Source organism: Pleurodeles waltl, chromosome 1_2 (assembly GCF_031143425.1).
Source record: "Pleurodeles waltl isolate 20211129_DDA chromosome 1_2, aPleWal1.hap1.20221129, whole genome shotgun sequence".
Taxonomy (NCBI): Eukaryota; Metazoa; Chordata; class Amphibia; order Caudata; family Salamandridae; genus Pleurodeles; species Pleurodeles waltl.
Genome location: NC_090437.1, coordinates 1348470881 through 1348485595, shown reverse-complemented (window position 1 = coordinate 1348485595; position 14715 = coordinate 1348470881). Strand labels below are relative to the sequence as shown.

The window sequence follows — 14715 nt, the reverse complement described above, 5'->3', positions numbered from 1 at the left end:
TCAGAAGTGTCGTCCACGGCACTGTGAGATACTTTCAAGCAACAATCCCTTCGGTCCCAGAGGCTCTTCTTCGACCTGAATGATTTACATGCCCCGCATTTGGCTTCTTTGAGGTCCGAAGAGAGAGGCACAAATTGCACACAGAGTGTAACGCAGAAGTAGAAAAGCACAAACAATAATACAGTTGAAGATAGAGAAGAACCAATATAATCAAACTGAAAGGGGGTTGAAGCACAGAGTAAAGGCACACAAGTCTGAACCTGACGGTGGAGAGAAAAGAATCCAACAATGGAGCCAATGCGCATCATCACCGAGAGGAAGGGTCACTCTACCTCGTGACTCAAAAGAGTTCTTCAAAGAAAAACAACTTGCAGAATGCCGGACACAACACTAGATGGCAGGAGTATGCAGAGAACGTGTATCTATAGCCACACGTGCCATCAAACACTTTGTTTCATTTAATCTGTCAGTATTCAGGAGCTTTCCAAAGTATCCTGCAAGTGATTCTCATTTCAGCAGGGAAAATAAATTACATGATTCTGGCTTCAACAAATGGTGCAACTCCTGTGACTCTAAGGTAAATCCTACTTACCAATAATTCCGCAGTTCTTAGCACTGATTAAATCTGAACAGACTCGACAACAAAAGTCTGAAACCCCACTCAGCTCACTTTAATCCTTCAAGATTCCGCAAACTGTTTCAAAATAATCACTGCCTTCTATGATGTGAGATACAAAATCATTTATTTGTAAAAAAAAAAATTAAACATCCTGAAAAGTGAGTGTAAACAGACTAAAAAAAACCTAAAAAAACAGTATGAGAAAAATTCACAACACTGAAAATATTCCATTTTATTTTTAATGAAAAAATATCCATAAGATGACACAAGTACGTAATAACAGATAACACTTTTAAATACAGCCAGTCTCACACATAATCTAGGAGAACACAGCACTACGCATGCCCCATCACAGCCATGCGAACATCTGGGATCGCCAACCGCCACGCGTGCAGCAGACCGCCACGCATGCTCCGCTATGGTCAGGTCAAAGACTGAAGCAGCAGGATCTTCTCGTTCATGCAGAAGCGGTGCAGCACTGTCATGAGGTTCTCTCCGCAGCGCGACACCTGCCGCTCCATGGCCAGGCGGAAGTCCTCCTTCACCCCCTTGGTGATTCCACGTGTCACTGTGTGATGCCTGCGGTGAAGAGTAACAAATGATGAGTCGAAATACAAGAACTCATGGCTTTCTCTCACTACTAACCAACACGGCGTCTTTGTTCTTTAATGACCACACATCTATGGAAAGACACCCGAGGGCTCATGCATGCTCCGCAGTATGCGGAGAGCTTCATGTATGTATGATGTGTAAACAATAAAGAAAAGTGAAAACTTTACTGTGGACATGAAAGATGCAAGATGAGCTGCACCAAGAAAACATGTTAACATATGTTAAACTGCTAAAGCCATGATGTGATGATGCTTCCAGGTAACCCTGTCAGTGTTTATCACAAATCACATGGAGGGTTTGGACATGTGTTAACTTATGATCCAACCGCCGTTCTAATACCAAAAGGGAAAATTGTGGAAAATAATTAAAATACACAAATATTGAATTCCAATTATTGCTACCCTGATTTGAAGGGTATAGGGCTCTGAAAATGACTCCGGACCTGAGTTAGATATTGGCGGACGAGTAACTCAGTCACAACGGTGACAGATATCCCGTCTGCTGAATTTTAAGTTCCATTATTTCGGCGGATGGATATCCGTCGCCGTTGTGACACTGTAAGCCATCTGCCAATATCTAAATCAGGCCCGGAGTCAGTTTATTTCTTGTGAGATCTCCAGAATGTGTGCCCTCACATCGGCTGGCCGTGCCTACTCATCGCTGCAATACACAGGTCCATCTGCTTTGCACAGCGACAAAGACAGTGGCCTACTGAAGGGTATTAATGAAAATTCGATATATTGAAAAGCTACATCCTGGCCACCTTGTCACCCAGGTGTCATCCTTCAGATGTTTGTTGCACTTTGTTTAACCCCAGCAAAGGTTTAGGACCAATATGTAGGACAGTATCAAACTGACTGACTTGGATTTACAAGTGAGAATAGTCGCAAACTGGAAGCAAAATAAAAACAAATGATTTTCCATCAACGTTTTCTACAAGAACAAAGTTTAAAACCTTTTTACTTCCCATGTTAGTGACTTTGGGCCACATGTATCAAAATTCCATTTTGCATTCGCTAAATAGCAAATTTTAAGAAATCGCTATTTAGGGAATGCAAAATGGTATGTAACAACATAACAATTCCTTAATAGCAATTCCTACAGTGTCACCATCTGCATCGGAAATTTAGCATTTCCTTACTAGCTATTTACTAGGAAATGCAAAACCAAAGGTGCCTAGAGGCCTAAGGCCCCCTTAGCTGCGCCCATAAAAATAAACTGTGCACATGTAAAGTGCACCCATGCCCATACACAGCACTTTAAAAAATGCATTTTTAATGCTTGCTTTTTTTTAATTTTTTTATTGCACACGGTTACCATTGACTTGGAGTCGATGGTAACAGCATTTCCTAAATGCCCATTTCGCATTTAGGAAATGCTTGATACATGTGTTTAGGGAATCGCAATTAGGAAATTCCTATTTTGAGTAGCAATTTTAGTGAATCGCAAAAATTGCAATTCCCTAAAACGGGACTGGCAATGCCTTTCATACACTTGGAAAGGCAATGTTGCATTCGCAAATGGTCGAATTTAGTGATTCATGCCGTTTGCGTTGATACATATTGCCCTTTATCCCTTAGTAGTCACATCTAAAGCAGGCGCCAAATGACATCGGTTATGAACCGACACAGCAAAGGGCCTGTGTTTTGATGTTTAGAATCAGATATATTGAGGGCTCGGTAAGGCCGCTCATCCCATTGTATCTCCATGGGACAAGCTCTTGCCCAACAACACTCACACGATGCAGATCTGCGACAGACTCCTCGATTACAGACCTTCCAAACAGTGGTGACTGTATTCCTTTGAGGATATTAGAGACATGATAGTAAGGCAGACGCACAAATAAGGCATCACAGTTTTTTGCATCTAAGCAAGAGCAGGTTATTTTTTTGTGCCTCACAAGGAAAATCCAGCTATTTACAGTTTTTAGGATCTCCAATTATCCCAGTTGAAAAAGGGAACTACAAGAGCTGGGCATGTGTGCGGTGCAGTCATGACCCGCTACCCTTGGTGTAACCAGAGGTGACCGCGCGTAGGTCTATCATCACCTCAGAGATCAGTACCAGTGCAGCGGGCAGTACTATAGGTCCATCCTCGTCTTAGACTTTGGTACTTACAGAGCAGGCAGTACCGTACATCTATCCCCTCCTCAGAGCTCAATACTCACAGAGGTAGCAGTACCCTGGGGTAGGTCTACCCTTGCCTCAGAGCTCAATACTTGCAGAGGTAGCAGTACTTTAGGTCTATCCTTCGCATAGATAGCAGTACCAGAGGTCTATACTCTTCTCAGAGGTCAGTACTCGCAGAGGTAGCAGTACCGTAGGTCCATCGTCACCTCAGAGTTCAGTACTCGCAGAGATAGCAGTACAGGAGGTCTATAGTCTTCTCAGAGTTCAGTGCTCTCAGGTAGCAGTACCGTAGGTCTATAGTCTCCTCAGAGTTCAGTACTCATAAAAGGTAGCATTACCGGAGATCTATCCTTGCCTCAGCGCTCAATACTCGCAGAGGTAGCAGTACCAGAGGTCTATAGTCTCCTCGGAGTTCAGTACTCTCAAGTAGCAGTACCGGATGTCTATCCTCACCTCAGAGTTCAGTACTCTCAGAGGTAGCAGTACCGGAGGTCTATAGTCTCCTCAGAGTTCAGTACTTGCAGAGGTAGCAGTACTGTAGGTCTATAGTCTCCTCAGGGTTTAGTACTCGCAGAGGTAACAGTACTGGAGGTCTATCCTCACCTCAGAGCTCAGTGCTGACAGAGGTAGCAGTACCGTAGGTCTATAGTCTCCTCAGAGTTCAGTACTCATAGAGGTAGCATTACCGGAGATCTATCCTTGCCTCAGCGCTAAATGCTCGCAGAGGTAGCAGTACCAGAGGTCTATAGTCTCCTCGGAGTTCAGTACTCTAAGAGGTAGCAGTACCGTAGGTCTGTAGTCTCCTCAGAGCTCAGTATTCGCAGAGGTAGCAGTACTCTCAGGTAGCAGTACCAGAGGTCTATAGTCTTCTCAGAGTTCAGTACTTGCAGAGGTAGCAGTACCGTAGGTCTATAGTCTCCTCAGGGTTCAGGACTTGCAGAGGTAGCAGTACCGGAGGTCTATAGTCTCCTCGGAGTTCAGTACTGGCAGAGGTAGCAGTACTGGAGGTCTATAGTCTCCTCAGAGTTCAGTATTCACAGAGGTAACAGTACTGTAGGTCTATCCAAGCCTCAGAGTTCAGTACTCGTAGAGGTAGCAGTACTGGAGGTTTATCCTCACCTCGGAGTTCAGTACTCGCAGAGTTAGCAGTACCGGAGGTCTATAGTCTCCTCAGAGTTCAGTACTCACAAAGGTAGCAGTACCATAGGTCTATAGTCTCCCCAGAGTTCAGTACTTATAGAGGTAGCATTATCGGGGGTCTATAGTCTCCTCAGAGTTCAGTACTCTCAGAAGTAGCAGTACCATAGGTCTATAGTCTCCTCAGAGCTCAGTATTCGCAGAGGTAGCAATACCGGAGGTCTATAGTCTCCTCAGAGTTCAGTACTCGCAGAGGTAGCAGTACCGTAGAGCTATAGTCTCCTCAGGGTTCAGTACTCACAGAGGTATCAGTACTGGAGGTCTATAGTTTCCTCAGAGTTCAGTACTCTAAGAGGTAGCAGTACCAGAGGTCTAGCCTCACCTCAGAGTTCAGTACTCGCAGAGGTATCACTACAGGAGGTCTAGAGTCTCCTCCGAGTTCAGTACTCTCAGAGGTCAGCACTCGCAGAGGTAGCAGTAATGTAGGTCTATCCTTGCGTCAGGGTTCATTACTCACAGAGATGACAGTACCGGAGGTCTATAGTCTCCTCAGAGTTCAATACTCGCCGGAGGTAGCAGTACTGTGAGTCTATCCTCGCGTCAGAGCTCAGTACTCATAGAGGTAGCAGTGCCGGAGGTCTATCCTCACCTCAGAGTTCAGTACTGGCAGAGGTAGCAGTACCGGAGGTCTATAGTCTCCTCAGAGTTCAGTATTCGCAGAGGTAACAGTACTGTAGGTCTATCCAAGCCTCAGAGTTCAGTACTTGCAGAGGTAGCAGTACCGTAGGTCTATAGTCTCCTCAGAGTTCAGTATTCGCAGAGGTAACTGTACTGTAGGTCTATCCAAGCCTCAGAGTTCAGTACTCGCAGAGGTGGCAGTACCGTAGAGCTATAGTTTTCTCAGGGTTCAGTACTCACAGAGGTGACAGTACCATAAAGGAGCACAGAAGTGCACTATATAAAAATGATACCATCCTGTACAGCAAAGGTTTTGCTTGAGAAGTCTTTGGGACGGCAGCGTAACAGGCCCAGAGCTGGTCATACACACTGGCATACACCGAGTGCACTGAAGCTAGAGGCGGCTGTGCCCGCTCCATGGAAGATCTCCAGCCCCAGGGCCAGAGCTGGTCATACACACTGGCATACACCGAGTGCACTGACTCTAGAGGCGGCTGTGCTCTCTCCATGGAAGATCTCCAGCCCCAGGCCCAGAGCTGGTCATACACACTGGCATACACGAGTGCACTGACTCTAGAGGCGGCTGTGCTCTCTCCATGGAAGATCTCCAGCCCCAGGCCCAGAGCTGGTCATACACACTGGCATACACCGAGTGCACTGACTCTAGAGGCGGCTGTGCTCTCTCCATGGAAGATCTCCAGCCCCAGGCCCAGAGCTGGTCATACACACTGGCATACACGAGTGCACTGACGCTAGAGGCGGCTGTGCCCTCTCCATGGAAGATCTCCAGCCCCAGGGCCAGATGGTGGTCATACACACTGGCATACACCGAGTGCATTGAAGCTAGAGGCAGCTGTGCCCTCTCCATGGAAAATCTCCAGCCCCAGGGCCAGAGCTGGTCATACACACTGGCATACACCGAGTGCACTGACGCTAAAGGCGGCTGTGCCCTCTCCATGGAAAATCTCCAGCCCCAGGGCCAGAGCTGGTCATACACACTGGCATACACCAAATGCACTGAAGCTAGAGGCGGCTGTGCCCGCTCCATGGAAAATCTCCAGCCCCAGGGCCAGAGCTGGTCATACACACTGGCATACACCGAGTGCACTGACTCTAGAGGCGGCTGTGCTCTCTCCATGGAAGATCTCCAGCCCCAGGCCCAGAGCTGGTCATAGACACTGGCATACACGAGTGCACTGACGCTAGAGGCGGCTGTGCCCTCTCCATGGAAGATCTCCAGCCCCAGGGCCAGATGGTGGTCATACACACTGGCATACACCGAGTGCATTGAAGCTAGAGGCAGCTGTGCCCTCTCCATGGAAAATCTCCAGCCCCAGGGCCAGAGCTGGTCATAGACACTGGCATACACGAGTGCACTGACACTAGAGGCGGCTGTGCCCGCTCCATGGAAGATCTCCAGCCCCAGGCCCAGCGCTGGTCATACACACTGGCATACACAAGTGCACTGAAGCTAGAGGCGGCTGTGCCCGCTCCATGGAAGATCTCCAGCCCCAGAGCCCGATACTGGTCCTACTGCTATTGGGTACCATCTGCAACTGATGAAGCTGATCCTGAAGCTACCTCATCTGTTAACCCAAGGCGGCCTCTCCCCCTGGTTCACACCAGGTTTGCAGTTCCAGACAAGCAGGGTGCAAAGAGGGACCAAAGCAATCCTGACCTCAAACCAGATGGCAAACCTCAGCTGCCAGCATATAAATGGCATCTACACCACCCACAAGAAATATTACGCTAAACACATCCCTGGCCAGTGAAACAGGAAGATTGTTAAATTGAGAATTAATTATGACACATTTCTAATCTGGCCCTTTCTATCACTCCTACTAAAAACACATGCTACGATCATGACAAATTCTACCTGGATAGGATCACACAGCGTGGAGCTTCTATCTTGTCAAACTCCTCTGTTCCTAAGAGAACCCACTCACTGTCACAGGCTTCCCAGATTCATATTTGCCTACTTTTTATGAAACGTCTATAGGTGTGTTACAATTCTGTATCCTTGTCTACGCACATGCAGACGATTCCCAGGCAACAAGACAGAAGTCCTGGCCACAGGTGGTAACACACCCCCTTGTCACATCAGCTCTGGGCTCACAATTCCAGACCTTTCCCAGCAACGAAGAAGCTTGGGAGACAAGTGGGACTCCAGACTAAAGATGAGAGCCCAAGGCTTGGCGCTCACCGCTGCCTGCACCTTCTATATGTGGAGGCCCAAACCTCGCCTCACCCGTTTACCCCCGGAAGCAGGACAGATACTATTTCTGCACTTGTGGCCGACATCAAGCATAAAACTCTTACTGTATTCCTTCATATCCTTCACAAGCACGTGGTCAGATTGACCACTTGAGCTCCACACTTTGAGAGCTAAGGGGTGATTGCTTTCCATATGGGCCAGAGCATGACTCAAGGTTTTATACATGGCGTCCCAATACTCCCTCTTTTCTGCTTTCTATCGTTGATAGATAAACTCCCACGCGTTGACTCTGCTCCTCTCAACATCTTGTCTCAAGGTCTTCCATGAACACAAATCTCATGATGGAAGATGATCCTGTTCAGCACCTCATGAGATGTCCTAACCTGTGACCACGAGACCACCTCGTCTCCTTCAGCCTAAAGGACAGAGCTTGAGACCCCTCTACTCTCTCAATAATCTACTGACGGACTCAGTGCCCAGAGGGTGAAAGCACGCGTTCTCTTTATAAACATTTCAAACCACATGTGCTCATGAACAGAGACCCCATTCCAGACCTGACAACAGGGCCTGCAATCTGAAGTCATGGGGAGTCCGAGCTTTTGACTTGTTCTTTAGGTTTAAGAATGTAGGAATATCTCACTCAAGGGCTGTGGTACAGTTTCACTTGGCGACAACCTCCCAGGGTCCATGAGGCCGTCACTTTGTATCAAACACAGAGATACACTGTGAGTGCACTGATCTGAATAACTCAAAACTGGGAGGCGCACAGACCCAACGAAGACGAGGTAAACAGACTGGATTTGCACCGGTAAATAAGTAACCAACAGAGTTCCAACACTGGAGCGCTAAAGCTTTGATGGGACGGTACAAACCACAGACCAGTCTCGCTACCACTAAAGCCACCACTGGCAGTAACGTGGCCTGTTATCTGCTCACATGTCCTTTTCCTCTTTTCTCGACACTGAAGCCATTTGAATTTAAGAGACTATTAACAACACTTCCAACAAACTAAACCAACTTGAAAGGCTATAAATCAACCTAAGCGTCTCACAACTTTAACTCAAATGTACAACAGATTAACATGTTTCGGCCTTGTCTCGTCAGTATTTTTAAAGATAACAATTTTTGTCTTAAAATGGGAATCTTGCACACAATGTTATCAGAGCACTACCCATCATGTACTGTGGACACTCCCATAATTGTACTCAGGTCTCTGCTCAGCAATGCAGGGCTGGATCTGTCCTTGGACAGTATCGCCCCTCGTTTCATGTCCCTGGACAGACAGTAAGGACCACCTTACCGAAAGCGGGCCAGCAGTGCAATGGGGCCTTTTGTCGCCACTAAGGCACTCTGATATCACAGAAGGGCCCCTGCATGGTCCATTCCGTAATATAAATTATACGGGCCATAAATGCCCTCGAATGCCATCTGAAGTGGGGGGTGCCCCATGGCAATGAGGGATTTCTTTGCACCCGTGCCAAATTACAGACGCGGAGCAGAGGCAAGAAAGCTGTTGGGAGGTGCACTGACTGTGCACACTCTAAAGGACTCCCCAACCAACCCCAGACACGCCCTGTGGGTCCGGCCACTCACGTCACTCGTCTGCAGGGGGCTCTTTGCCTTTCACCGGGAACAACGTACTAGAAAGGATAAGTTCCGCTGTGCACCCAGCGCACACCCATACGTGTCATTGGTGTGGCTGCCTCCTTTTTGGCGGAGAGGGGTCAATCAGCCTGTATGGTCGCTTTTGCAATCATAAGTGGTGGATTTCAGGGGTTTCTTTTTGAGCCAGAACAATGACTTATCTGAGCTCGGTTGTCATGGAGTCCTTTTCTTGCAGTCGCAGGATGACCTCCTGCAGTGTGGTCATTTTAAATTTCTGTGTTTTTATGAACTTGTTTAAAAAGCAGAGTTCCAGGATTGTATGTATGTATGTATGTATGTATGTATGTATAGTGTAAAGCGCGTTCCGGCCCGAAGGCATGGAAGCGCTGACTAAGGTGAGACTGTGCAAGCTCTGCAGGAAAGAGGAATCAGGGTCAAGACTTATCGTGGAAAAAGCCAAGTCTTGACCTGTTTTCTGAAAGTGAGATAGTTGAGCTCTCTCCTAAGTTCCAGAGGGAGTAAATTCCAATTCTTTGCAGCCGCGATGGTGAAGGCCTTATCACCCCACGTCACCTTCTTGGTGCGGGGGACTTGGATTGGATGGGTGCTGGCGGAACGCAGCAGTCTTTCGGGTCTGTACCACTGTAATTTGGACGTCAGATACTTAGGTCCGATCCCATGGGTGGCTTTATGGGTGATACAGAGAGTTTTAAAAATGATCCGTTGTGCTACCGGGAGCCAGTGTAAACGTTAAAGGCTCTCCTTAGCAGAAGCCACTCGTGGAAGGTTCAATGGCATTCTGGCAGCTGTGTTCTGCATCAGCTGCAGTTTATTAAGGGATCCTTTGTCCAGATTGAGCAAAAGGGCGTTACCATAATCCAATATGGACAGGACAAGGGCCAGGGTAGCTGTGATTCTCCATTGTTTTTGAATATAGGGAAACATTTTCTTCAGTTTCTTCAAGATCCACATACAGGTTTTAACGGTCTGGTTGACCTGGGGTTTGAAAGATAAATGGTCATCAAAAAGTAGTCCTAAATTCCTTGAGGTGGAACCCGGGATGGGAGGAGTGCCACACTCTTTAGGCCACCAGCTCGGAGACCACTGTTCCCTGCTAATACCAAAGCAGAGAATCTCAGTTTTTTCACAGTTCAGTTTTAGCCAGTTGGCCTTCATCCAACTATTTACAGCTAACATACAGGCGTTAAAACTATCCTCAACTTCCTCCACGTTTTTATGGATGGGAATGATAAGTTGTGTGTCATCTGCGTAGGAGGTAGGGATGAAGCCAAAAGAGCCTATTAGTTCAGCCAGTGGGGCAAAATAAACATTGAATAGAGTAGGGCTGAGAGACGAGCCCTGAGGGACCCCACATGGCAAAAGATAAGCAGGGGATCTGAAATCTCCACTGCTTCCTGTAGACCACCTATTGGATAGGAAGGATTCAAGAAGCTTAAAGGCTTGATCCCTAACACCAATATGATATAGTCGTTCTGACAAAACCTGGGGTGCGATGGTATCAAATGCTGCTGATAAATCCAGCAATACCAGAAAGACACCCCGGCCCTCATCTACCAATCTACAAATGGTATCAGATGAAGAAATGAGGGCAGATTCGGTGCTGTGGAATTTCCAGAATCCATGTTGAGAGACATCTAAGCCCCCTGATTCTAGCAAGAAATTGACCAGTTCTTTATTAATATATTTTTCAAACATTTTGGCCAGAAAAGGAAACAGAGCTATGGGGCGTAAATTGGTTAGGTCATGACTCTTTCCGGTTTCCTTTTTTTTTAGGGGGATAATGATGGTCTCTTTCCATGCATTCGGGTATATGCTGGTAGTAAGAACCTCCTGAAAAATGGGGACTAACGCGGATGCCACCAAATCAGGGACCAATTGAAGAATGGCAGGGGGGCAGGGATCTGTCTTAGGGACTTGTCCAGTTTTGGGACAAGGAAGTATGTTGAGCGGTTTCTGTAACTGAGCTCTACTATGTGAAAACTCAGTTGCTTTCTTTTCTAGCACTTCTCTTCCTCCGTGTGTGACCTTGCTTTCAGTCTGGTCTCCAGTGGTCTACTTACGAGTTCCATGCAGTAACCGTGTTGGATGATGGCGACCGTCATTGGTGCAGGAAGGCTTCTATTCTGCCTCCTCCCACGGGTGTTATGCGGTGGGGAGTATGGTAGGTGGAATCACTTTTGGAGGAGCTAGCTCCTCTGCACGGTTGCCCCTTTCCCTAGTGCTGCCCCAAAATAGCTGACATTATGTCGGTGGGAACCGCCACAGTTTGTGCGACTTTTGCTGCGGAGCTGTCCGCTGATAAGATGGCGGAGATGTTGTGCTTTGGAAGCCTCCTTGGTCAACGCGACTCCTTGCTGGGTTAGTTCCCTTTCTGGGTTGACCCTGTAACTGTAACACCCCCATGGCCTTTGTTGTGTCACTGTCCTTTTGAACCTGTTGCAGAGTGTCTACAGCCATTGCAAACATGTTTCTCCTGTGACTGGTGTATGTATGATGCTTGCCTGAACCTCATTTCGAAATCCGAACCCCCAAAGCCAGATGGGCCTGCTCATGGATGTTCCTGTGACCATTCGCCTTCTGGCCGTGTCTGCTGCATCCAAGGCAGATTTTAAGCAAGTGTTTGCTATTATTTTTAAATCTTCCACGAGTGCAGTTCTTCATTGCTGGAGTTGTGGTGGGTGGTGTTTTAAAGGGTCTCTGACCTCTTCCCAGTGGCTGCGTGCGAATCGGATGAGGACTGCATTTACGTTTGTGACCCTTCGCTATGTCGCAGCCTCTCTCTCGCGGCCTACCATCTCTACCCCTTGCTCTCCTTCTCAGGATGCGGACCTGTGGATATTGGCACATTGGCCCTCTTCTTTGCCATGGGTGAAATGATGGAGTCTGCCACTGCATTTCCCTCGATGTACATAAAGTTTTACGAGGAATGTTATATTTTTTGTCAATTCTGGGCGTTAATGTCTTGCATGATGCTGGCACCCTGAAAGCTTCCCTTCCTTGATCCAGGATGCTCAGCAGCTTGGGAGGTTCTAGTCCTTGCTCTGGGATGGTAGGTGTGTCTCTAGGAGGAAGCAGGCCTGTGTACTTTCTTATTCCAGCTATACCCTATACCTGGTTGTATGGTGCACAGCAATGTCGCTGGGGTGGGCTAGAGGGGTAGAGAGCCCACCTCGAGGTCCTGCCACTGATCGGTGCTGCTTTAGGAATCCTGGAAGGTCTCTTGATCCTGTGTCTTCCTCCTCATACTGGAACAGCTCTTGCTCCTCTTCTTGTGGCTTTGGGTTAGCTGGTGGGTCGAGCTCACCATGTTATCCCTCCCTTGTACCTTTCAATGAAATCCTGTATTCTCTCATTGCAGCATCAAAGTTCTTCTGTAGTATAACTGCCATTTCTACCTCAAGTGCCTTTTTTTCCTTCTGATTTCGAGGGCTCGATCTTCGACGTCAATGGTCTTCAATCACCTTTTCTTTGAGTCCGGCGCACCTGCCAACTCCTTGGCCCTTTCCTTTTCTCTATCGCCTTTCAATGTTGAATATGTGCCCGATGGATGATCGCCATGAGTGCCTCCCTTTTGGGGTACGTGGTCTTCTTTTGTCTTGCTTCTCCTTCGAACGTCAAGTGCTTCGTCACGGAGGTAGTCCTTTGTGCCTTAAAGTCCAATATCTTCAGCTCTAGCCCAGAGTGTTTTTGTCAACGTTACCTGGCTCTGCTTTCAAGGTTCTCCCTCCTTACTTCTTTGTCGCTTTGGTTTTGCCAACTTCCTCTACTTTGACGCCTGAGTCTTCAATCTTCACCCACTTCTGTCTCTTTGACGTTGTCCTCTTCAATGGTCTGAGGTCCCTGAGCGACAAGCTCCCTTTCTTTTGCATCAGCATACTTGAGTGATGATCATGCCGCTGCTTTGCCCTTGCTCCCACGGTCTTGAGCCTGAATTCCGAGCCCACTTTGCAAGTCTTAGTGCTGTAATCCTTCAGCAGGCAGAGGTTGTAACTTGTGGCTGTCCTTCCGAGCCAATTTTTGGTGTCACTTGCAACAGCTCATAAAGGAATTATTTTCCATTTCCACGGGTGGCGCCTCCACTGCCCCACTGCATTCTCTGTTTACGTGGTCATCAACTTCTGCAACCTGCTCCCTTCTCCAGGGCACTTCCGTCACCTATTACGTGTTGTTCATTGTAGGGAGCTGGATTCTGGGCCTGCTAACAGGTCCTCACTGCCAGGGTTCCTTCCCTAAGACAAGACACTTGGTCACTTGATTCCCAAGTGACCAGGCCCTTCAGCACCTCAATAAGTCCCTAGTAAATGGTACCCCTGGTACTTAGGACAGGGGTACTGAAGAGAACCCCTCAGAGCTGCAGCACAACTTGTGCCACTCTGACGGACCCAGCACCAACCTTATGCAGACTTCCACTGATGGCTGCGTGACAAGGGGCTCCCAAAATTGAAAACATGGCATGGCACACCGCTTGTGTGCCATGTTTCCTCACACTGCATGCAACATGGTAAGTCACCCCTACAGCAGGCCTTCAGCCCTAAGGCAGGGTGAGTTTGATTAGAAGTGAGGGCGTATATGCTTGAGCAAATATGTCCCTACTATGTCTTTGTTGGTTCTTAGACATAGTAAGAGTGCAGGGAAGCCATTTTAAGTACATGTGCTGGACACTGGTCTGTACGAGTTACCCAGATACATGATGGCTTCTCCGAACATAGAGATGTTTGGTATCAAACATCTCGTATTAATAAAACATGACTGATTCCAGTGATGGATTTATTAATACATGCACCTAGAGGGCAACTTAGAGGTGCCCCTTGAAAAACCTACCAACTGCTGGTGGGCTCACTGACCGGTTCTGGCCAGCCTGACACCAACAGACACATCAGACATTCCAAGGTAAGAGCCTCTGCTTTCGAGGGGTCAGGAATAAAAGCCTGCCCCTCTCCACAGGATTACCTGCATTCTACGACAAGAGCTTCAAAGAAGCCCACCGTCTTGGTATGCAGATCTGGCTCAACTCAGAGGAAGGTGCCAACCCCCCTTGCCCCAGGGCCCATCTGGCACCTGGACAGGTGGGAAGATTAGCTATGTAGGAGGCGTGTCACACTTCCAGACTGGGAACGCCCCTAGGGTTGTCAGCCTGAAGTGGACACAACTTAGCAAATTCGCCATCTTGGGTGTGGTGGAATTTATGACCTCTGGACAGGGTGATGCCCACCCCCCACAGAAAGTGGTCATCTACAGGGTGTAGTGACCTTCCAGGGGAAATATCACATTGGCTACTACCATTTACTCCCCTTAGTGCCCTTAAATTGAGTATTTAGGGGACCCTCTGATACCAGATTTGCAGATCTTCGCTAGACACTAAAGGAGGAGCGGAAGAGAAGCCGTCTGAACCTGAGAAGCGAGGAACACGACTCACTTCACGCCAACACCACTGGCCTGCCTGCTGCACCCGACCCTCGAGGAGCAACTGACCTGTCCTGCTGCTGCAGCCCAGGAAACTGGGAAAGCAGTCAGCGTGGTCCCCAGCCCTCCAGAAGAGAAGCTCACTCTGTGCTCACCCACTGCGGACTTCATGGCAACATCTGCAGACTATTTCAGCCCATCCCCCTACAACCGTGAGTGACTAGGAGGCAAAACTCAACGCCCTAGGACACCTCTGCACCCCTATGCTCAGACGCAGAAGAGGAGAACCAAGGGTG

General features: G+C 48.0%; 1 protein-coding gene across 2 annotated transcripts in view; it reads right to left on the bottom strand.

The window, feature by feature from the left end:
• Nucleotides 1-836: 836 nt before the first annotated feature.
• INTS10 (integrator complex subunit 10) overlaps nt 837-14715 on the bottom strand; it is a 309261-nt gene continuing 295382 nt past the window's right edge. For both annotated transcript variants that reach the window (XM_069205745.1, XM_069205746.1), the window contains one exon: nt 837-1198. In XM_069205745.1, the coding sequence (XP_069061846.1) occupies nt 1042-1198 (157 nt within the window). In that variant the 3' untranslated portion in view covers nt 837-1041. The remainder of the gene's footprint in view (nt 1199-14715) is intronic.